Raw genomic sequence first — 23,239 nt, forward strand, 5'->3', positions numbered from 1 at the left:
ACGTAACTTTAGGGTATACTCTGATGGACGCGCTGGTCAGAAATTAGACAGGGTCAGATGGGCACTCCACCTCAGATCAAAGAATAATCAGAGTCGGCAATGATAGCAACTCCGAAAGAAAAAGAATAATAAGGAATCTCAGGAGAACGGATTGGGGCTCCTATGCAACGCACATGAGCAATATCACGACTCACCTATAAAGAGGCGGTGATATCAGGAGCGAACTCAAAGTGGAGGCAATGGTGGAAGCCCTAAACAAAGTCGTCATTGACGCATATGAGACCAGCTGTCCAACTATGACAGTTAAGTCATCAAGGGATCGACCCTGGTGGAACAGGAACCTAGTCAGAATAAGAACTGAGGTGCGAAAACTCTTCAACCGAGCAAAATGAACAGGATTCTGGCCGAGGTACAAAAATGCACTGACCGCGTATAGCAATGCGATCAGTGAAGGAAAACGGAACAGCTTCAGGAAATTCTGTGAAGAGATCGAACAAACCACAACAGTAACCAAACTATTCAAAACTATAGGCAAAAACAGGGCAACATCTTCAGTCTGTCTGAAGAAGGAACATGGGACATTTACCGAGAATGAGGAGGACAGGATACATTTGCTTCTCAGAACTCATTTTCCGCGGTCCTACTACACGGCAGAAGGCGACTACATTTTGCCCAACAAGCCAACAACTAGCAAAGAGGGATGAAAGGAGAACTGGAAACAAGCAAAAGAGGTATGCTCGGAAACTGGGCAGTGGGAACTTTTAAACCAGTGAAATCATCCGGAATAGTGGCATCTTCCCTGCACTATTCCAGAAAAGCCCTAGAAGTCATCTTAAAGCCTCTTCTAAGAGTGACAAGGGGCAGCATAGCCTTGGGATTTATACCAAGGGCATAGAGGCGGCAAAAAGTGGTCTTTATTCTGAAAGCGGATAAAAACGATCCTTTTCACCACAAATTTGTCAAACCAATTTCCTTTACATCATTCGTACTGAAAACGATGCACGATTATAGACAACTATATTAGAACTAATGTTCTAATGCTTAATCCGCTAAATCGGTGTCAACACGCTTACCGGACAGAACGGTCAACTGAAATTGCTCTGTTGCCATAGAAGCAGAAGAAATTGCACTACTTACGTTTTTGGATATCGAAAGACCATTCGATAACACATCATACACAGAGATACAAGATGTCCTAATCCGCAATGGCGTGGGAAACACTCTTGCTTTCTGGAGAATGTTAGAAAGTAGACAAATAGAAGTACCGACAGGCGCAAATTCGATTTCTATGAATACTACTGAAGGTTGCACAGAGAGCGGGGTACTGTAGAGGTCAAACACAGGTCAATTATTTGGGATTTACACTAGCCCAAAAATTACTCAGGAAGACGCATGTTGGAAACACTTGTCGGAAAGCTGACTTGATGACTTCCAGGTCCATATCAAGAAAAAATGGAGTTGCAACACGAAGATACTACTTTGGATATACACTGCAATATTAAGGCCTATAATTACCTATGGGGCGGTAATCTGGGTAGAAAGAACTGAGCTCACCACCCCAGCTAGGGAATTATAAAACTCACAAGACAGGCTTGTGTGTGTGACGCCATGAGGATATGCCCAACGGCATGCCTGGTCCTTCTAGGATTGGACAGGAGCTCCAACTGCATATACAGATGCAGGCAAGGAGGGCGATCTTCGCGGGGGAAAGCTACCTCCCTTGCGGTATCCCAACCGGCGTGCGTTACCAAGGGATAACATGACAACGAGGTTTCATTTCGATAAGAAGTTTAAAACATGTTGGCGTAACAGGGCAAACTGGGAGAGCGTGGCTGTGAGTACAGTTTACACTCACGGATCCCTCAGAGCATAGGCAGCGGCTGTCGGGGTCATTGGTCCAACGAAAAACTATTTCGAACCAATGTGTAAGCACAGTTGCATATTTCAAGTGGAAATATATGCCATAGACAGATGTGCTTCCTTCAACGTCCAAAGGAACTTTAGAGGCCGAACATTACTATTCTGATGGACAGCGATGGATCAACGCACTTAGCTTCAAGCAGAGAAACTCCAAACTGGTATTGGAATGCGTTGAGAGACTGAACACGCTCAGATTATATTGGGAATATTCATTGGTCGCTGCCGACTAAACTATCACCTCGGGAAGCTAGGCATATCTACAGACACTGTCTGTAGGTTATGTGCGGAGTGCAATGAAACCTCTATACACGTTCTGGGACAGTGTCTGGCATTTGTGCAAAGTAGGTCCAGGCACCTGGCACTTATCCTAAACAATTAACCTGGGAGAATACTTAATACTAGATACCAAGTTGAAATACTTAGAAGTGGGGAATATATTAAAATTCCTGACGGTTATAAGCTTGCTTCACATACTATAGGTAATAGGTACACTATAACTAATAAAACAGGCATTATAGTTCTTTTCGGATGCAGTGAAACTGAAGCAGAATAATAATAATATCTGACAAGCTCGAATAAATATTGGTTTGGAGAGCTGCACCACCCAATAGATAGTACCAATGCTAAAAGCCATGATGAATGTGACGATGTTGAGGAATTGTCGGCTAATTAAAAAAGTCAGCAGAGTAATGCCTAAAGGCGAAACCAGAAATTGGCAGTGTACACTAATGCAAAAACATCTTCCCATAGAGCTGGATATAAACCCTAACTGAACAAAAAAAAAAACACTGAACTGTAGATCAAGGAAGTTTATAATGCCTGCAAAACTACTTTCAAAAGAAAAGGGAGGCTGCCATCCAAGAGGGTTCTCTTGAAGTACACAGCCATAGTATATCTCGCAACCATTATTAACTCTGTTGTGTAGTGGCCTACGCTGAGAAGCGCCTATAAGCTTGACAGAGTGTAGAGAGCAGCATTTGCCGGCATTCGAAGTAGGGGTTTATTTAGTCGTTTAACTTCTAACTGATGTCAGCGTTTCTCAGAAAAAGCTGTTAGTAATATGGGAAGTGCCTCAGTTGTCAAAACAGTCAGTTGTTGACTGTAAATTGCTAAACCAGCCAAACCTCCAACAAAATGTAGGTGGTTATAAAATCACTCGCTAAATTTCATTACGCCATCATCTGAAATTTTGTCCTGGTGTTGCACTGCCAGGCCTAGGCCAGCAATGATTGAGCCGAGGAGTTATCGTGCTTTTTTTCACTTTATACCAACAGGTTTGGCTATCTGCATACCCCAAGAAAGGAAGGTTATCTTACCACTTATCAAAAAAAACGAAAGATTTGCTGCACCTAATACGAAAGGATGTATTAGCCCTATCTCTAACAAGATTCAAACAATCGACAAGATCTTAGAATCCTTAGCTTATTTGAAAGCCAGAGCCATGATGAAAAAAGGGAGTGCATATCGAGTCATCACATGGTGCTATACATAGCTGTATAATGTTTTTACAGGTGTCGCCGCTCAAGCCAACTCACCTGCTAAGGCCACTCTGCCCAAAGAAGAAGTTCAAAATCTTTCTTCATCTTTCTTAAATTCTAAGAAATTCAATTGTTTAAATCCATATTCGAGCGCTGACCATGATTAGATAAAGAACTGCGAACTTGGTAGGCAACTGACTGTAATTTTCATAATTGCAAGTGTGAATTCAAACATTGGTTCCTAAGCCACTTCTAAAGACCAATTTTCAAAAATAACAAAAGATAAAATTACCGCTCAGTCATTTTATTCAATTTATAACAAAAATACAAAATCGATTTCTGATATTCACAGATCCGAATTTTTCTTAAAAGCTATATTGCACGTTCCCTCACACAGGATTGGAAGTTTAGTTTATATCATCCCTTTCCACTTCATTTTGATCAAGCATCTAGCGCATTTCCATAGTCTTGTTCATATTTGTTCTTTTATTTTTACCGTGTCGAGACTATGCTTCAATTCTAATTCCTTATTTTGTATTTAACGCTAAGCACGTGAAAGGATAACAGTGGTTTGTAATGGTTAATTTTTATGAAATACTTTTCCAACATTTGTAGATATTTTGATTGATTTACGAATTATGTGTCATTAGCACCACACGTCTGACCATTCTATAATATTAAAATGCTCCTTTCTAAACTTCCATTCTATTTCCGTGTAGATCTCAACAAAACGTTACAATGAAATTCTCAACATTTGATCACGAAATCAGGGCAAAATAATAATTGATGTGCTTTGGCATCACAGTAGATATAATTGTCGTAGTTTTCCGTGTTTATCATCTGCGATATTCAACAATTCAACGAGTTTCTCTAATTTCCTCTACAAATTCGTACAAAATATATTGATCACACACATTGACACTATGCACGCTAGTCCTGTTTGTTTTCAACAACAAAACGCACTCTGCTAGTCGTCTTAAGTACAATTTCTCGATAAAATTACAATAAACAAAGTGAAAAATCAATCAAACTCTTAGTCAACTAGTTTTCAAGGCGCGTAAACCTACAACAACGTAATTATGGTACAAAAATTAGATCTCAAAGGGACAATAGGTTACAGTTTAATACGTGTAAAAACTTAACTCTAAAATCGATGATAATTGTTCGATATTGTTGGCTTATTGACGAAGGGTGCGATCAACGCTCGCAATCACAAAAAGGGCTGTTAGGTTCGAGGCGACTACCAGTCGTCATCAACCCATTCCGATAGTTCGATCCGGAAGTTGACTTTGGCATTCTTCAATCGCATGTAACATGATCGGGTGAGAGGATTGTTGCGCATGTCCACTACTTCTAAGCTGTTTGATGTGATCATTTGATCTGTATCGATTTCTGGAAAATAAAATAAAATGGAAGTTAACAAAAGCTCTATAATGTTAAGCTTAAAAAATTAGACGATATTTTCTTTTTGCAATTTAGACAAATTTTTGCTTTGAAATATACCCGATTTGGCAGGGAGAGTTCGCCAGAGCAATGTACAAAAGAGAGAGGTATCAGAATTGATCCTTCTGATTTGGGGGGATCGACCAAGGTGTCACGTTGGAGAGGGAATATATATGTGTTTATCATGGTGTATGATTCTAATAGTCATTGTGATGTTTTTGATCCATAAGGACCAATTCAATACGAGGGGGATACAGGTCGAGAAACAAGTAGGCCATAATCTGAAATGCTTAGGGACAGAAACACTGAATTGGAGCTTCGTTCTAAACTATGGGTGAAATTCTGTGAAAGCATTTGGGCGGAACTTATATATAGTGTGGTATATCTTCGAAGCAGAGTGACGAATAAGCACGACTCCAAGAAGAATCCTTGTGTGAGAGACTTTGGAGAGATAGGTTGTGATGCTCTTGTTCACATGCCGGAGCTGAAATGCTATTTCAGAATAAATCCTAGAGCAGAAAAGCGGAGTTTATTGTTCATGCTCTGCACGGATGTGGATAGAGTCTGGTTGTCAGAGGCACACGTTCAAGAACCAAGAGATGGTGCTATCCAATAAAAGTCCTTTAGTGAAAGCCTGAATCAGGCGAGCTTGTCGAAGAGTAATTCAAAAATATCTGATGATGGCATTGATAGCCTCGTTGTTGATAAAGAGGAATTTGAATTGCAGTAATCGAGATACCACTAGATTAGAAGGTTCAGTTTATGTAAGACTGGAGAATACAATTTTTTGGTGAAGCATAGTTCTTTGGACTTGATAGAATAACCATTTGGTGTAAAACCAATAAAGTAGAAGTACAAAGGTACTGAAGAAGCTGAGCGATCTAACGCAATCTAGGGATCAGTGTCTAATTTCAAGACAATGAGACAGCTTGTAACTGCGGGAGTTGAAAGGGTTGTTTAATGTGAAGAGTGCTTCCTTCACATCGGTTTAAACAAAGAGATAACATTGAGTGCTTGGAGCCTTCGTATCGGAAGGAAAAGGAAATCTATTTGTCAGATTATGAGGTTTAGAATAAAGTGGGAGATATTAGAGGAAGTAATTAAATGAAATTCTTTCATGGATTTCCTATAAAGTAAAGTAAATACATGTGTCTACCAATTAATCAAAAACAAGGAAAAGTTATCCTGATTGCATATGCGGACGGTATAGGTACTATAGTAGGAAACAAAAAGAAAATTAATCAATCGTTTAGTCGGTTGATCGCATTTGAATTAACAAAGAATTCGAAAGTTGTCTAGGATCTTCAAGACAACAGCAATTTCTGACGCAGATTGGGCGACTCCTTGAACGAAAAAGTATCAACGGTAACGTGGTGATTTTAGCCGACCCCGTCTATTTTGGAGAAGTATGAAGCAGAGGTCCTGCACAACTGCATTAGTTGAATGTACAAAAGTAGCGTGGATGAAAGAATTGCTGAAATTAATAGATCTTATTTATGATCCAAAACTGATTTGGTAATCAAGCTGCTATCGCACATGCTAGTAATGGCTCAGCACCACGCAATTAAACCACTATAGTCGAGGTTTATGGAACTATTTAATTGTAGTAACTTACAACGTGTGAGATCTAGCAAAACCACTTGAAAAGAAATTAAAAAGTAGCTGATAGTTTCGTACAAAGGTAGAGGCAACTCTTTACATGCTGCATCACCTCTGCCCTGAGGGGGAGCGTCACCGAAAGGGGCTAGAATTGGTATTTGATTCGATTGTACTGATTCATAAACACAACTTAAGTATAATGCTCTTCCAGTTCCTAAGGATAAACAATGCATCTTTCATATTTTTGCTTCCATGGAGGGCTTTATCATTTTAGTCGTTCTCTACTGTTTGTTTTTCTCTCTATTATCGTCGATGCTTTGAGTTCCTGTTCATGTGTGTACTGGTTCAAATTTTAGAAGTTCGATCCAACCGCTTTCGCACTTTCATTTTTAAATTTTAGATGAAATAGTCTTGTTGAAGATACATTTATTGTCATGGACGTGCCCTTAAACACTGGGCATTTTAGAAGTTGTTCTCGATTTGGGGCAGGTATGAATTAAGATGTGAGTGCCATCCTGACAGAAGCTTGGCAACAGTAGCTCTTGATAATTATGGAAGAGTTTTTTCATCTGGCGATATTGGTTAGATGTTATTCCTTTAAGAACTGATCAAGACAAAGTATCCATAATTCATTTTAAAAACTTTTCAATGTATAGCTGAGCAATGGTATGTTTGTGGGCTATACCACCGAGAGTTTCCTTCTTGAATTTTTGGATATCCCTTTCAAGGTCTTTCGTGTTGCGTCAGATCTTACGGGGAAATGTTGTTTTGTTTAGGTGGTGGTTATTTCGTTATAATCCTAGCTAATTCTGTTTAGTGAGCAGGCTATTGCGGTTTATCAGAGGCAGGGTTATGTTCTCCTAGTTCAGGCGGTGTTGAGAGGATATCCGGAGGCGGGCTAACACTGTGTAAAAGACGGTATTCTGATTGGTCTAAGTTTTTGCCTATTAGGTATCAGTTAGTCAGAGAACGATAGCTTCAAATGGTTACTATCCTTACCTATGATTTCATTATTATTTGCTCGTAACTCCTCAAGTTTTGGCATTTTGAATACAACGGGTGGTAAAACGATGAACGAATTATGTGAAATGTCGAGGCGTTTCAGAGATCCCAGGTCAGCTAATTCGTCGGGCAGTTTGGACATTTGATTGTGTGACAAGTTCAAGTCTGAAATGAAACGTTAATTGGTAAAGTGTCCCGTGAAAATCTGCTAAGAAATTTTGAGGTCGTAGCCGACAACTCACCTGTGATTAAACTAAACTTAACGGCGAATTTTGGTGGAATCTTTTTGATAACGTTTGAGCTGAGATCACAGGTTTTCAGTTCTGTGTGTCGCATTAAATGATAGACAGCATCTGGAATTTGCATTAGTTCGCATTCCGAAAGATCTGAAATGAGAGGAAAAATGGTTGATGGTTAGATAAGATTTTCAGAAACTTAATTTTGGAAATTAGATAGTAGATGTGAGCTTTTATGTGAGTTGAAGAGGCGAGTTGATGTATATTTTTTTTAAAAAGAGATAAAATCCACTATAGCCTCAGAGATTTCGAATCCACACGCGACTCTGAGAAATCAGGTCGTGGTTGAGGCACGGATTTTGGAGGCCTCACCTAATTCATGTTCTCCCACGGAGAAATCTGTGAAATACTGGCTCTCCACTTCAGTGGAAAACGTACACCCGGTGTTTACGGCGCGGTCAGCCAAAAAGGAAAGTACAGTAACTCCCTTAATGAGAGGAGCTGGAGATCTGACTACGGCCTGCCGGTGACACCCCTACCTAACTTTTCTAAAATACGGGGAACGCTCGGCAGAAGAAAAGTTTAGCCGCAAATTAGAAGGGACTACAAGCTCGCCTGTCAGAACCTTCTCCTCCGTCTGTACCCAGAAAAACGGAAGAAATGGAAGCTGGTAATGTGGATGTAACTGGTCTAACGCCGGTATTTGAAAAGAGATCCATGCAGCCCGGACTCCGTGAACCTGGGAGGGCTTCTAGCCGACGCCAACGGAAGGCACTGCAAAAGAAGGCGAAGTTTCTTGGGAATGAGGTCATAGGCGTTGCTACACAACCAAGTGTGGCGATATCCAGAGAAATCGGACGCAAGAAACCAGAACTTTCGGCGGTCGGTGAGGACAAGCTGGTAACCCCGGTGAGATTCATACTGAACGCAGCAGAATACAAAGACGAAATCCGAGGAAAACGGATTGGACGAAGTTTAATGAACTTCTTGGCAACAAAGTTGAGCTTCCTAGGCGACTAAAGACTCCTTCGGCGATAGAAGACCAATTGAAAACTCTGAATCGCACACTTTTAGAGCGCTTTGAAGAGGATTATCCTATTTCCTGAGGCCAACGTGGTAAAACGGTTCCATAGTGGAACCGAGAAATGGAGAGACTCAGACGACTTCTAAATCGTGCTTGCAAAAGCAATAAAGATGAAAACTGGCTAAACTTCCGGAACTCACAACGTGAATATAAGAGGCTCGTAAAATGTTCGAAACGAGACTCTTTTTTTTGAGCATACTGTGCCGAACTGGATGGTGAAAGGGAAACTTCCAGGTTGTGCAGAGTCCTTAATAAGGATGAGTCGGCCAATTTGGACTCTCTTAAAAAACCGAACTAGAGAGTTGACTCTATATAGACTCTCTTAGAAGTTCACCACCCGGGAGAACAGGTCTCAGAAGTGAGAAGAAGTAAATTGGCGGTTTCTGCAAACCTTTCAACACGAAGGTGTTGCAAGGGGAATTGGGACACTGCGAGAGCGGTTGTTACCAATGAAAAGGCGAGAGCTACTATACTATCATTTGGACACTTCAAAGCACCTGGCATGGATAGCATGCGATGCTAAAGGAGGGTATAGAGCACTTAGAGCAACTTCTAAGAAATATTTTTCACGGATGTCTTGCTCTGGGCTACGTTCCTTCCTCTTGGGAGAAGGTGAAGGTAGTCTTCATACTAAAGACTGGGAAAGATGACTATTCAAATCCAAAGAATTCCAGGCAAATCAGCCTAACATCATTTTCGCTGAAATGTCTAGAGAGACTAGTTGAGCGTCACATTCGCAAGAAGGCGCTAAAGTTGCCCTCCCTAAATGAAAACCGAAATGTTTACCAACGTGGAAAGTCCCGTGAGTCTACTCTTCATTCTTTGGTTTTAAAGATAGAGGATGGAACTCTGAAGGGTGAATACGCGATGGGGTTGTTCGTGGACATCGAAGAGGCTTTTGACTGTGCGCCGTTCCAAAAGCTCTGTGATGCCGCCAGGGAGCATGGTGTTGACGAAACTCTAATAAACTGGATCTACGCTATGCTAACGCAGAGATTGTTGTATGCTGAAGTGGGTGTTGATTGCTATGGAAGCGACGAAAGGCTGCCCTCAAGAAGGTGTGCTATCGCCACTTCTGTGGAGTATGCTGATCAATTCACTACTATGCGAACTGCAAAATCTGCCAATACATGTTCAAGCTTATGCGGATGACGTGGCTGTGCTAGCTGTTGGTCGAGATCTTGGAAGGGTGTGTAGAAATACACGACGTGCCGTTGATTTGACAGACAGTTGGTGTCTCAGGCATGGACTTTCAGTAAATCTAAATAAGACCACAATGGTATTATTTACAAAAGGAGGAAACTGAATGGTCTTTGGCTTCCAGAGATGAGGGGTACAACCCTTCAACTCTCCGAAGAAGTGAATTATCTGGGAGTTATTCTGGACAAGAAACTTCTTTGGAACAAACATGTAGAGGTAAAGATGAAACGAGCTCTCACAGCTTATGGGCTGTGTAGGCGGACATTTGCCTCGACATGGGGACTTAGGCCTCAAGTAGCAAATATAGATATAGGTTGCTATCATTAGGCCGATGTTCGCTTAAGCATCCGTAGTGTGGTGGGTTAAGGTGAAACAGAAGAATTTTCACTATAAACTAGCCACATTGCAAAGAACTGTGTGTCTGGGTATCACCAGTGCCATGAGCACCACATCCGGCGCAGCTCTGAATGCATTTCCTAATTTGCAGTCCTTCGATTTGTTTATTCACAGCACTGCAATGAGAGCAGCTCATAGACTAATTCGATTAGATCTATGGGAAAATAATGCACTTGGGAGCACAGAGCATTGGAAGAACTGGATCTAGTTTTCGCAATGCTTTCCGATTCTCAGATCCCCATACATCTGTTGGGTAGAAGACATGATGTTATCTTAAAGCGGAGAGAAAACTAGGACGAACCAGAAGAATGCGTGTCAGGGTATACTGATGTCTTCTACACCGATAACTCAAAGACAGAAAATTGTCCTGGAGCAGGAGTCTACCTCTGGAATAAAAACGAGAAGTGGGTTTTTCCTTTGGGACAATACACAACGGTCTTTCAGGCTGAAGTGTATGCGATCCTAAGGGCGGCAACCTGGATGATTGACGAGCGGTTGAAGGGCAGGCGCATTGCAATCTGTAGCGATAGTCAAGCTGCATGATAGTGTTGAGTAGTACTTTGATCCCTTCAAAAATCGTTCAGGAATGTAGAAATTGATTGAATTCTGTTTCTAGATTCAAAACGGTGAATTTACTCTGGGTACTTGGTCATTGTGGTGTAGAGGGAAATGAGATGTCGGATGCCTTGGCAAAAGAAGCCTCAACTTTCCCCATGCCCGGACCGGCACCAGCAATTGGGGTGTGGGTAGCATTGATTGATGCTGCTATCGAAAACTGGGAACAAGCTTCTCATAGTGACAGGTGGTGAAGCCTTAATGCTGCTAGACAGACTGCACTCTTCCTGTCAGAACCAAACACACATACTGCAAAGTTTATCCTGTCAAAAAGTAGGAAGATTTGCAGAAGTATTTTGGGCATTCTGACTGGCCATAATTCACTAGCTGGGCATATGTTCAGAATAGGAATTATCCAAGATGAACAGGTAAGAAAGGCATTAGTAGAGAAATTTTCATTGGGGCCTATGGAAGAACACGGCCGGTGTAAGATTCTCGCAAATTGTACCAACTGTTGGTTAATGCTATTCAAATAATTTTCTGTGCTGATCGCGGATATCAAAGGACGTCTCTAAAGGCATGCATACTTCTCATCGAAGGCTTTTCCGACGTATTTTCGTCTTAAATTCGAGAAGGCCGGACAGCTGCATATTAAAAGCAGGGCAGACTCCCATATTTTACTCAAAGTTTGCCCGGTCTATAGTGTGGAATGAGTCATAGACCGGTGGGAGCTCAATTCGAGGGCACCTGAGCTCTGTACATTCTTTATAGCAATACCTTAGTCATCACAGAGCAGTCGTGGCAGTCTTAAAAATGAATTTTGAGCTGGTTTACTAAAGAACAATTGAAGCAGAGTGATCTCCACGTTTTGACCTTCGTGCGAATTATTTTTGGCATAGATTTATACCCGATCAACTAGAAAAATACACAAATTCTCACCTAAATGCTGGGTTTCTGCTGCTTCATCGCAACGACCAATTACTCGAACGACTTCATGCGCCATTCCCTTCACAAGTTCACCGAAGGCTGTTGCAAACATCCAGAAAGATCAAAGGAACACAAAGTACTTCGCAGGTTGTTCTTAATATTACGCAAATTTTCCACACTTCACTAGGATCGCTCCCACTCAGAATACTCGAACTGAAACCAATTCCCTGATCGCAGTAGGCGCAAAAATAGCAACATGAGCTGATGTTTACGTACAATTGGCAAAACGTCAAGGCGCACAGCAACAGTTGTGTCTGGCGTTGCTTATCAACATGTTGCTTGTATAGCAGCATGGCGCTCGGGGACGCATCTGTTGGAAATGACTATGATCAGAAAGCCTCAGTTGGAAAATCCCCAAATTGCATCGCAAGAAGTTTGGCTTGCGGAGATCGGAGGCGTCTCGGAAAAACAATTCATTTTTGTAGTAAATTAACATCGTTCGCTCAGTTTCCCGGATTGAATAAATGCTTCGAGTGCATTGCAACAGATGCCGATTTGCACATAAGTTTCTTGTTTTTCGGAAATGATTTAACGAATATGTTTAATTACGGTAACCACCAAGCTTATTTCGTGTGAAGCAACTGCCATGGCAATAATCTGGAAGCTGGTAAGTTTTTTTCGAGTCCAATTAATGTAGGATTTGTTAAATTTATTCGAATTTATGAACATTTATTTGTTTTTTTGTTCCTATTTAATTTTGAAAAGACGCAAAATTGTGATATTTTGCAACATGAAAACAATATAAAATTGGCTTCCGCATATTTCACAGGATCTCTGATTCAGAGAAAATAATTTCTCTAACTCGGTTTGATGAAATTACGGTGCGCATCTGTAGGAAGCAATCTATCGTCTAACTCCAGCTAAGTTTTCTATATATATACTTAGTCACAGGCGTAACTATCTCACTTGGTTGGCTTTCGGGAAAGCATCTTTGTTTGCACACCAAAGGCCAAAGTGGCCGAAAGAGTACCTTCTTGTGGTTTGACCGGAAAGCACTTTTTCAGGCGGTATCCTGGGCAGGACTAGTAGTTGAGAACTTTGGGATAGGGTTGAATATTTGAGTTCCATCCTCGGAGAGGGTGCACATTTTATGGAGGGAGAATGGAAGGTGTTCCCTCTTAAAACAATAAAAATTCGTGGTGGTCATGCTTTTTTTTATATCATGGCAATGTTTGAATGTTTAACCCTAACTCTAGAGAGGATGGGGGAGATATGTAGAAGAAAGAGGAAGTTGCTCCTCTTTTAGTCTCATTAAAGAATGGCCTCTCAAAATGTAGCTATTTTCATGTAACAATGGGAAGGTTTTAACTTTTAACCCAATCCCTTTATGGGTGCAGGAAGGCACATAGGGATTATCGGGTGATCCTCTCTATCAACTCCCTTTGAAAAATCGCAGTGGCCACTTCCCCTTAAACAGTTAAGACGCCGAAAATGGGGATTTTTTAGAAATCATCATGGTAAAGTTCGATTTGCCAAACCCACCCTCGGAGGGAGAGGGAGTAAAGCGAGTCTGTAGGAAGAAGAAAGAGCTCTAGCTTTCTGTCCCCGCCAAAATAGCGGTTACTACTCCTTAAAAAGTTATGGTGCCTTGAAAAGGGGATTATTACAGAGAGGCGTTACCCCCTTGCACCTCCATACACTCCGCGTCCAAGTTGGTGCAGGGGGGTTTCCCATGCACATTGGGACGGTGACTCCCTTATCAATAAACTGTGACACGAAAATAGTTCCTCTTCGGGGCGCCATAGCTTTTTAGCGGTGGAATCTTTACCAATCCTTCAACGGTCCTAGGAAGGGGGTCACTATCCGCAAATATCGTTAGCATATCCATATACGCACACATGCCTGTCTCCAGTAATGGATACAGATATTCAAATAACTAAAAAAAAGCTAAAAAAGAAAAGCGAAAGTATCTCCAGGGACCCGGCCAGTCATATAAGTTCACTTTATACATATGATGATGACGTCATACATGCCCTAGAATGCAATAAATTTACGTGAAATGCAATACTTTGACTTTCAATAACTTTGTTAACAATAGTTAGGTTGCGCTCAAACTTCCCAGAGTTATGTGCTATATTATCGCCTGCTGCTACCAAATTTTGTATTCCTAGGACAAACCCGAAAACCAAAGGGAGTTTTCCAAAATATGGTTATATACTAGTATTAACTTTATTTATAGAGATATCGGAACGGGATGTATTTTGATGCCTAGATTTTGTAGAGATGCATCGCTGTGATTTTTTTTACAGATTTTTCGGTTGGGTAGGTTCTGAGAACGAGACCTATTTCCGTTTTTGGGGCACACATTTTGAGCGCTCACTTCCTTATGTTTCATCCAATGTCAGAAAGGCGATCTGTTTCAAAAAGTACTGAATCGAGCCCTTTTATTTGATAACTCACATGACCATATTCTGTGAAAAAAAAAATTGCATCCCTCTTTCGGATGTATGAGGAGCCCCCTTTGAACTCAGCAAAAAATGGTGCCACTCACTGCATGTAAAGGGACAAACAGACGACATGTCTTCACCAAGTTTCGTAACAATCGGTCGAGCAGTTTCAGAGTAAATCAGGTGTGACAGACAGACAGACGGACAAACAGACTTAATGTCGATTTTAGTAAGGTTTTGTTTCACACAAAATTTGAAGCGTCGCGATTCTTCTTCGAGTATCTTTTCCTTTCCCCTCTACACCCTTAGGATGGGATTCAAGCCCAAACCCTACCATTTAGATATGAAAATAGTCTGATTTTGAGGCGCCATAATTTTATTAAGACTAGATGGCTGCCGCAAATTTCAAGACAAGAGTGAGGGGACTTTCTCCTGTATACCTTTTTCATCATCTCTCTTTAATGAAGTAAGAGGCCATAACTTTTAAATTTTCATCGGGGTTGAAAAGGGAGCCCTCACTATCCCTCTCCATAAACTGATCATTCCCTCCGGGGATAGGATTGAAAATTTAACCTTTACCACTTTGGGTTGTAAGCCCACCACAGAACTGCCGCCTTCATTTTGGAATGCTGCATTATGCTAAGCATAGTATTGACACTATATACATTGCGTATGATTTCAGATTTTAAAAAAAATGAATGATAACCGTTACGGGCAAGTTCTACATTGATATGCAGCGCAGGTTTCAGTAAATTCTTAACACACCAGAGTAATATTCACGTTCCTGAACCGGTGGGCCATGAGACTCTAGCGTGTAGGAACAACTCTTATCTAGTTGAAGCCGTGACCTTAACGAGAGAGGATAAATACAACCATGGTTTATCAGGAGTTTCGACGTCGAGGGTGTGGCTGGTATGTAAGCGAACAAATGGGCGTTGTTATCATAACGTGGCTTGACGTTTAGATAAGCTTCGGTCCGTTGGGGCGAGGATCTTTGTCTCAAAAAATGATGACTATCTGGTCAAATGTCCTGTATCTGTGTCTATGCACTTTTTACTAAAATTAATGAAATTTTCAGGGAATTATTTTATGTGTATGTATCATGTTTGTCGGTTTTAGACTATGAACTTAAATTCCGGTTTAGATATTTCCTTGCTTGATCTACACCATGAGCTTTCTGGACTATCTATTTCTCCGAATCGATATGGAAATAGAGAGTTTCATTGCAAAATACAGTCAGAAGTCGAACTATCGCCCTTTCTTTATGTGTGGCTGCTATTTGATCCGCGTTTTGATTGATGTACATGATTGTATCGAACGAGGTTTTAATGTTTCGGCCTAGGTTTTAGCTAATCGCAGCAAAAGCCTCCGTCAGGTTTCTTTTCTTTATTCTTGAATTGTTCTTTCTTCTCCCAGAGACTCAAAAGTACATTCGCTTGAAGCATACAGTGAGAAGGTTTTGTTTTCCGTTTCTGTTCATTTCTTCTGTGAAGGCTCGGGGAGTTACTTTCTTATCTTTACTCCTTTTCATAAAAACGGAAACCATACTTGTGCTTCTCTTCTTCCAAAATTATTTAAAGATACACATGGCGTCGTCGCTCCATCTCTTCTTTTTCTACCATAGATATTGCCCTTATAGACTTTCCGGGCTGGATCATCCTCATCCATATGGATTAAGTGACCCGCCCACCATAACCTATTGAGCCGGATTTTATCCACAACCTGACGGTCATGGTATCCCTCATAGATTTCGTCGTTATGTAGGCTATGGAATCGTCCATCTTCATGTAGGGGGCCAAAAATTCTTCGGAGGATTCTTCTCTCAAACGCAGCCAAGAGTTCGCAATTCTTCCTGCTAAGAATCCAAGTCTTTGAGGAATACATGAGGACTGGCAAGATCATTGTCTTGTACAGTAAGAGCTTTGACCCTATAGTGAGGCTCTGTTGGCTGACAACAACCGTGCGCAGATTTCATCATCGTAGCTGTTATCAGTTGTGATTTTCGACCCTAGATAGGAGAAATTAACAACGGTCCCAAAGTTGTAGTCTCCTGTCTTTATTCTCCCCGTTCGACCAGTGCGGTTTGATGTTGTTGGTTGGTTGGTTTTTGGTGCTGACGTTGCCATCATATACTATGTCTTGCCTTCATTGATGTGTAGCCCAAGATCTCGCACCAATCGCCGCCTGCTCGATCTGGATGAAGGCAGTTTGTACGTCTCGGGTCGTTTTTCCCATGATGTCGATATAGGCCAGTAGTTGGGTGAACTTGAATAGGAACGTACTTTTTGCATTTACCTCAGCATCACAGATCACTTTTTCCAGGGTCAGGATAAAGAGGACACATGATAGGGCATTCCCTTGTCGTAGACCGTTGTTGATGTCGAATGGTCTTGAGAGTGATACTACTGCTTTTGTCTGCCCTGGCACACTGGTCAGGATCAGCCTAGTCAGTCTTACCAATTTCGACGGGATACCGAATTATCTCATGGCAGTATACAGTTTTACCCTGGTTATGCTATCATAGGTGGCTTTAAAGTCGATGAAAAGATGATGCAACTGATGAGAGAAAATCTGATCTGTTGCTGGTTTGCGTGGAGTGAAGCCTCTTTGGTGTATATTTAATATTTTTCCCATAATACTTTAAAATTATATGGGGTCGTAAGGGGGTGACTTATCTGAAGCCTTTGACGCCAGTACTGGCTTCTATAGCTTTCATTTTTGATGTGCAAGCTCCGAATAGGTCAGCATCTCAGTCTAAGGGCTGTTGTCTAAACAACGAGCTTTGATTCTAATGCAAATTTCAACTTTACCACCATGTCTAGACGCTACGGTGGATCAAATAGTTGGAAGTGATGATAGACGCAAAGTTCAGTTTTATGCAGCACGAATGCAGTTTTAGCAAGAATGATGCTGAATTTAAGAGGACTGTAGGCTGCTTATAGCCACTCAGATAAATTGAGTACAAAAATGATATTAAGGATGTGTTCCGACTTTAGGATCGTCTTGCTACATCTGAGACGCCATCTTCGGAATGATGCCATGGGGGGATAAATTATAATCAGTTTCTCATGAGGCATTGAGGATGCTACCAGTATCTCTACAGGTTTAAATTGGACGCTTAATTTTCCAAATTGGGTGGAGTTGTGAAAGGTCTGGCGCACATATTCTTGCATTCTTCGATATTCCAAGAGGGACAACCTAAAGCAAATTCTAGGTAAAATGCTGGTACTGGAAAATTTGGTGGGGAGACTGCTAGCATGCCAAGAGGATTGGTATATGATCAACTTCATGATCCTACATAAATTGAGATAGGCAGAGCAAATCAGAAGATAGCATTTGACAACGCTGCTTACAAGAGAAGGGAGATGTACTTAGACTGAGCTAACTCCGCTCGATAATGTAATACCTTATTGTATAAGGTGATACCTCCTTGAATACAATAAATAGGTGCTCTGGGGCTACATCCCTTCTATGCTGTGAGAATTAATCCTGAATGATATCCAATAGTACTTAGTAGTGTAGCTATACATGAAACACCGCAACGGTGCGTTAGGAGGCGGTATGGTTAGCATTACCTTCGCCTGGAATTATTATTAGCCGGGTCAACTGGGCCACCTTTACTTTTAAATCATCCCTAATAAATGCATTCATCATAGGGTCTAACATCTAATTTATTTTCAATGGTTGGTGCACCGTAAATTCTTTTTTTTCAGCCCCAAAATCATTTTGAACTGTTTCAATGTCGTAGGGCTTAACAGGAATTATGTGTGTTCCAGATGCACTTTTTTTAAATAAAGTAAGTGCAGTAAAATTCCCCAGAAATGTTCTTTTCTTGGCATGAAATTTGACACATTCAATTAAAATCGCATGCAAGATCTTTTCAGTTCAGTGCTACAGCATACACTGAATGTCAATGTTCTAGTATTTCCCTAAAGATGCGTTAACACCTTTAAATTTCTTCTTGAAATCAGCAGTATGTAACTAGTATTCCAGATTTTGATGTAAATAATATTTTTTTAAGAAATAAATTTTAATGTTTCTGAAGAATACACATATTTCCATGTACAACCCCACAGGTGGAATATACCACATTAATTTTGCTTAATAACTTCCTCATTTCGTAGTGGGTGTTATTCCCATTTTTCCTTTCACCATGAAAATTCAGAGTTCGCAATATACTTGAAGAAATGCGCAGCAAAAAGTTGAGTAGCCTCATTCCGCCGCATGTAGCTTTTGGCAGAAAAACAGCATCCAAATTTGAAATCCCAGTCATTATTTAGATACACTCTACATACATATATCCTATACACTCCCGGGTGGATATTTTTCAGAATATGGCTCTACCCGACTGAACATGAATCTGCAAATTCGTGTTCAAAACATTTCCAGTGAAAATTTGCGTTTTAAAATTCATCCCAGATAATCATCATCGCCCAGGAGCTGTCGTAGGAAAAATGTTCTTTGTGTCGAAATTCAGCTTGCAATTTTCACCAAGGAAAATTAGGCGTTTTGTTTGTATTTAGGAAAAAGTAGTGATTTTCCGGTCGAATTTTGGCAAGCAAGGCCGGTTTTGAATCTATATATTTACGTACATATGTAAATTCAGATACATATACTTGATGTTTGTTGGAATACTATATATAAATGAGAAGTTCTCGATGAACCAAACAGATTTTCCGGGAGCAACCGGGTGAACTTATTTTCAAAAGAAAAGCGTGCCGTCAGCTCTTCTTCCTTGGCCAGAGTCCAAACATGTGATGATATTCGTCGCTGCTTTTAGCCTATTAACTCAAACGTGTGCTTTGTGCGATTTCTTGGGTAAATAAATAAATTAATAAGTGTTTTTCCCAGTCGGTCATTACCTGCATTATATCTGTAGACGGATTTTAGTTTGTATATAAGTATATCTGTTCGTCTGTTTGTATCATGGAACATTTTTAATGGCAGTGATGACCCTTGAAAGTAAGTAAAGCTGGGAAAAGCTCTTCCTTCTTTCTGCGTTCAAGTTGGAAAATTTTACGTAGAATGAAAAACGGAAGACGCAATGGGGTCAGTGTCGCTGATGATGGAGAAAAATGTATCACACACGGGTGGAAGCAACGTGTTTGTCGACGATAAAGTTTATTTGATTTGTGAAAAAAAGATAAAGTTCTTTGTTCGTCTAGAGGAGACAAGTACATAATTTTTTTATTTGAATCGATGACATTGAACAGATTGGGTGATAATTGCAGGAAATGGGGGTGAGACTGGAATGACTATTTATTTTCATAAACGATTTGTTATATATATGGGCTTATGTAATTTTGTCAGCCTTCTCCATCAGTATTGATTTCACAGAATTTCATATAATCTATGACAGAATATATTGCACTGTACAAAACTGCAGCCGGATTGCCCTCACTTCAATTCTATTTAAGATATCACTACCATGGATAGTTAATCCAATGATATATAATGAAATATCTGCAGGAACACCACCTCATCAGTGATTCTTTGGGGCTTTCTAGTCCCACCGCCTTTAGATATTGGATGTAGGCATTTTAGAATTCAAAAAAAGCAGAGACTAATCTTCCCTAGAAATGTTGATAGCGACTAAAAAGCCGTAAGAAAGTCGCGAAATTTCATCAGGGTATATAGTGCAGAATGATCGGCTCTTACTTCGGCCAAGATGACCTTTACTTCCAATTAACTTTGAATGATATTTTGAAATTAACAAAATATATGATGGCATTCCATATGCTCTCTTTCTCTGTGGTATTGCGAATAGCAGGACTGTAGCAAAGCAATCGACGAATCGCGTTTGATTTATACAATTAGCGGAATATATAATATTACAAGAACATTTTTACGATTGTGGGTGATATTTACTGAGAACCAGCACGAATGGTGATCAAATCTGAGTCTGCTAGAATTCATCTGAAGTGGCTCTTGCCACGAAGTACCACGGGAGGTTATTTGATACTATGGGAACTGGGAGGACCTTTTGAGAACATATGCGCTAGGAGAATTCCTGAAGGATGTGCTCTCGGCTCTGTTATTTGCGGTTGGCCTCCTTGTGGAAGTTTCATGGTGGTTATGATTGCACCCATATCGCGGGCAGAGCACCTTGTGGACTCAAACGTGAAGTTGCACCATACAATTCGAGCGTTGGACTTTTTAGTTACGACAAAGGTGTTAGATACGCCTTGTATCTACTAGCGTGAATACTGAATCTGCACTCTGTATTTATCAGTACTGCGGGGCTTGAGAGATCGAATTTCGTCCCAAGAATACGGACAGAGAAGCCTTCGGATTCCCCGATTGATACAGAGAAATCGAAGGTATTATAAAGGGAATTCCAATTCAATACAAAAGAGGCTATGCAACTTGCATTCGATCATAGATGACCAAGGGTTGTTAAGAATAGGGGGTACACTGTGAAATGCTGATGTCACAAATTACCACAAGCACTTGGATCTGTTGCCTCGAAATCATCACGTCACATTCAGGATAATGCGATACCCGCGTAAGAATACTTTGCATGGGGGCGTAACGACTGTCCGGAATTATTTTAGGATGCGTTATTAGATCCTGAACTATCAAAAGGTAATTCGGAGTGAACTTCATCGTTGTTTGACATGTGTTCGATATGCAAACCGATGAATTCAACAACGGATGTGGGATATTTCTGCGGTTCGCGTTATCCCCAACCCACGGTTTTTACATTGCTGCGGTCTACTGCCGTCCTAAAGGGATATGTTTGTGTAGTCATATGCATGGTGACCAAGGCTATGCATTTGGAATTAGTAAGCGACTTGTCGACTGAAACATTGCTGGTAGCTTTCAAAGGATTTAATGCAAGAAGAGGCCTTTGATCTACAGCGACTACGGAGCTCATTTCGTGGGAGCAAGCGACCAGTTAGACAAGGAAATGCAGCAAGCGATGGAAGTGGCATCAAAGAAGGTTGCAGCTATATCCGGACGGTATCACTTGGAAATTTGTTCTGGTGGCTACGCCAGCTAAGCAACATCTAAAGTGTTTTTTTGGTACAACGACCATTAATAGCGGTTCCTGAGGTTGATAGGACTTAACGAAGTCTGTACGAGCGGTAGCAGCAATTGAAAGCGATATATCAGACGTTTTGGCAGAGGTGGACCCGTGAATATCTACATCATTTGCAGATGAGAACAAAATGGATTGACGATGCTCCGAATGTAAAGATTAGACAGCTGATTCTTCTCCGAGAACGCGATACTCCGCCGACAAATTGTCTTTGGCACGAATCTTGAAGATCCGTCCAGGACTTGTAAATCTCTGTCCCTTGCCGATCGAGCTTGCAAATGACCCGGAGATCATTCTGCCATCGAAGGGAACGGGTCATCTGAAACGGAAAAGGCGATTGCCGGTGCCGACAAACAAAAGAAAACTCATCATGAAAGAACTTGCAGATGGTCGTAAATCCGTTGATACTCATGACGATTTAGTTTCTCCTCTGGTGGATGAAATTACTAGCCATCGAACGAACTGCTCCTCCAAATAGAAGTAAAATCATCTTTGGCATAAATGCGCTGAAACGGAGTCACTTCGCTTGGTTTGATGGTCTCTCCGCGGAGCTATTTTTCGTAGCCCCTGCAGGGCTGTTACCTTCATTTATCCGGAAATCCTGGGAATTTGGGATCTTTCTTAGGGAGTCGAAGATTGAATGAATTGTTTATTTACATGGAGACGGCTATTTGATGAGTCCCCTCTATCGAGTCTTTGCTGTCAATAAGCCATTGCCTGGAACTATGTATTTCAATTCGTCTAGTAGCTGAGTCTTTTCTAACATCAGTTAATTTTAGGACCGTTAAAACTCTTAATTAATCATCTGTTTCAGAAATCCTTCATAGTGAATACTATGTAAGTGATAAGCACAGAGACGAACAAAAAGATTCATAACACAGCCAGAATTCGAACCTGGTGCCTGGTGAACCGCGACTATAGTACCCATAATGTCAAAATGCCATGTATACGGCATATTCAATTCACTTTAGTTACTTTTTGCTTCGTTTGTTATTCTTTAAGATAGATCGAATTAATAAGATTTAAAAATAAAATCAATTATTTGAAAATAGTTTTTTTCGAAGTTGTCTGTTTACCTTCAAATTACTTTTTTTTAACTTTTGTACACAACTGTATCTTGAAAACTTTACATAGTAGGTTATTGCCCATTATATATTTTCCAATCTAAATACGTAAAATGGTTGTCAAATTTTGTTTATATGTTCATTCACATAAGTTGCATTTAGATAGGGGCCTTATCTCGGCGGCAGATAGTAGATAGTGGCTCACATGTTTATTACCAGCTGATTCCATGTGCTATCAATGTTTTGTTTATACTTTCTTTTTGCGCATTTACTATGTCTTTGTCCATCCCAGTCGATCAAGTGCTTGCGCATGTCATATAGATATTACTAGGAACAACTAATGCAATTCTTTCATCGGATAAATTTATTGTGTTGTTTATAGTTTTGTCTATTGTTGTTCGTTGGGAATAGAATGTTTTTATGAACGAGTACTGAGTCTATATCAATTTTATGCCCGACCGTACAAATCAAGGAGAAGGAGCATTTTTCGGTTTTGGTATTTGAACTCCTCATTTGGGCAAAAGGTTTCTTATACAAGACGCACGTAACTTATCAAATGCCGCCTCACCTTGGTCCTGAGAGCAGTGTTATCAACAATGGTAACTACGTTGTTTCCAGAGTTGAGGCAGCAACTGCAAAATTGCCACTACCTTGAACGACAGCGTAGCACTTTTTTTTTTTCGAAAAAAAGAATAAATTGGAAAGTGATATAAAAATTTAGGGATTCGAGTCTTCAAATAATCATAACCAATAATATTTGGGAAGATAATTGCGTTGTAACGTTTTATGTAAAATGGTGTTTCCATATATCTATTCGTATGTCGGTCCACTGATGGTCTGTTTGTT

General features: G+C 40.6%; 1 protein-coding gene and 1 long non-coding RNA gene across 3 annotated transcripts in view; one reads left to right on the plus strand and one right to left on the minus strand.

The window, feature by feature from the left end:
- Window positions 1–3,686: 3,686 nt before the first annotated feature.
- LOC119653697 (leucine-rich repeat-containing protein 20) overlaps window positions 3,687–23,239 on the minus strand; it is a 50,192-nt gene continuing 30,639 nt past the window's right edge. Inside the window, exons 1-4 of one of the 2 annotated variants that reach the window (XM_038058573.1) lie at window positions 11,853–12,062; window positions 7,685–7,828; window positions 7,440–7,607; window positions 3,687–4,790 (exon numbers count right to left, since the gene is read on the minus strand). In XM_038058573.1, coding sequence (XP_037914501.1) covers window positions 4,639–4,790; window positions 7,440–7,607; window positions 7,685–7,828; window positions 11,853–11,952 — 564 coding nt within the window. In that variant the 5' untranslated portion in view covers window positions 11,953–12,062 and the 3' untranslated portion in view covers window positions 3,687–4,638. Of the gene's footprint in view, window positions 4,791–7,439; window positions 7,608–7,684; window positions 7,829–11,852; window positions 12,063–23,239 lie in introns of those variants that run through there. The other variant, XM_038058572.1, reaches the window with a different exon arrangement.
- LOC119653700 overlaps window positions 12,262–23,239 on the plus strand; it is a 132,435-nt gene continuing 121,457 nt past the window's right edge. The window contains exon 1 of the long non-coding RNA XR_005249741.1: window positions 12,262–12,507. This is a non-coding gene — a long non-coding RNA (uncharacterized LOC119653700). The remainder of the gene's footprint in view (window positions 12,508–23,239) is intronic.

This window comes from Hermetia illucens, chromosome 4 (assembly GCF_905115235.1).
Source record: "Hermetia illucens chromosome 4, iHerIll2.2.curated.20191125, whole genome shotgun sequence".
In the NCBI taxonomy this organism is placed as follows: Eukaryota; Metazoa; Arthropoda; class Insecta; order Diptera; family Stratiomyidae; genus Hermetia; species Hermetia illucens.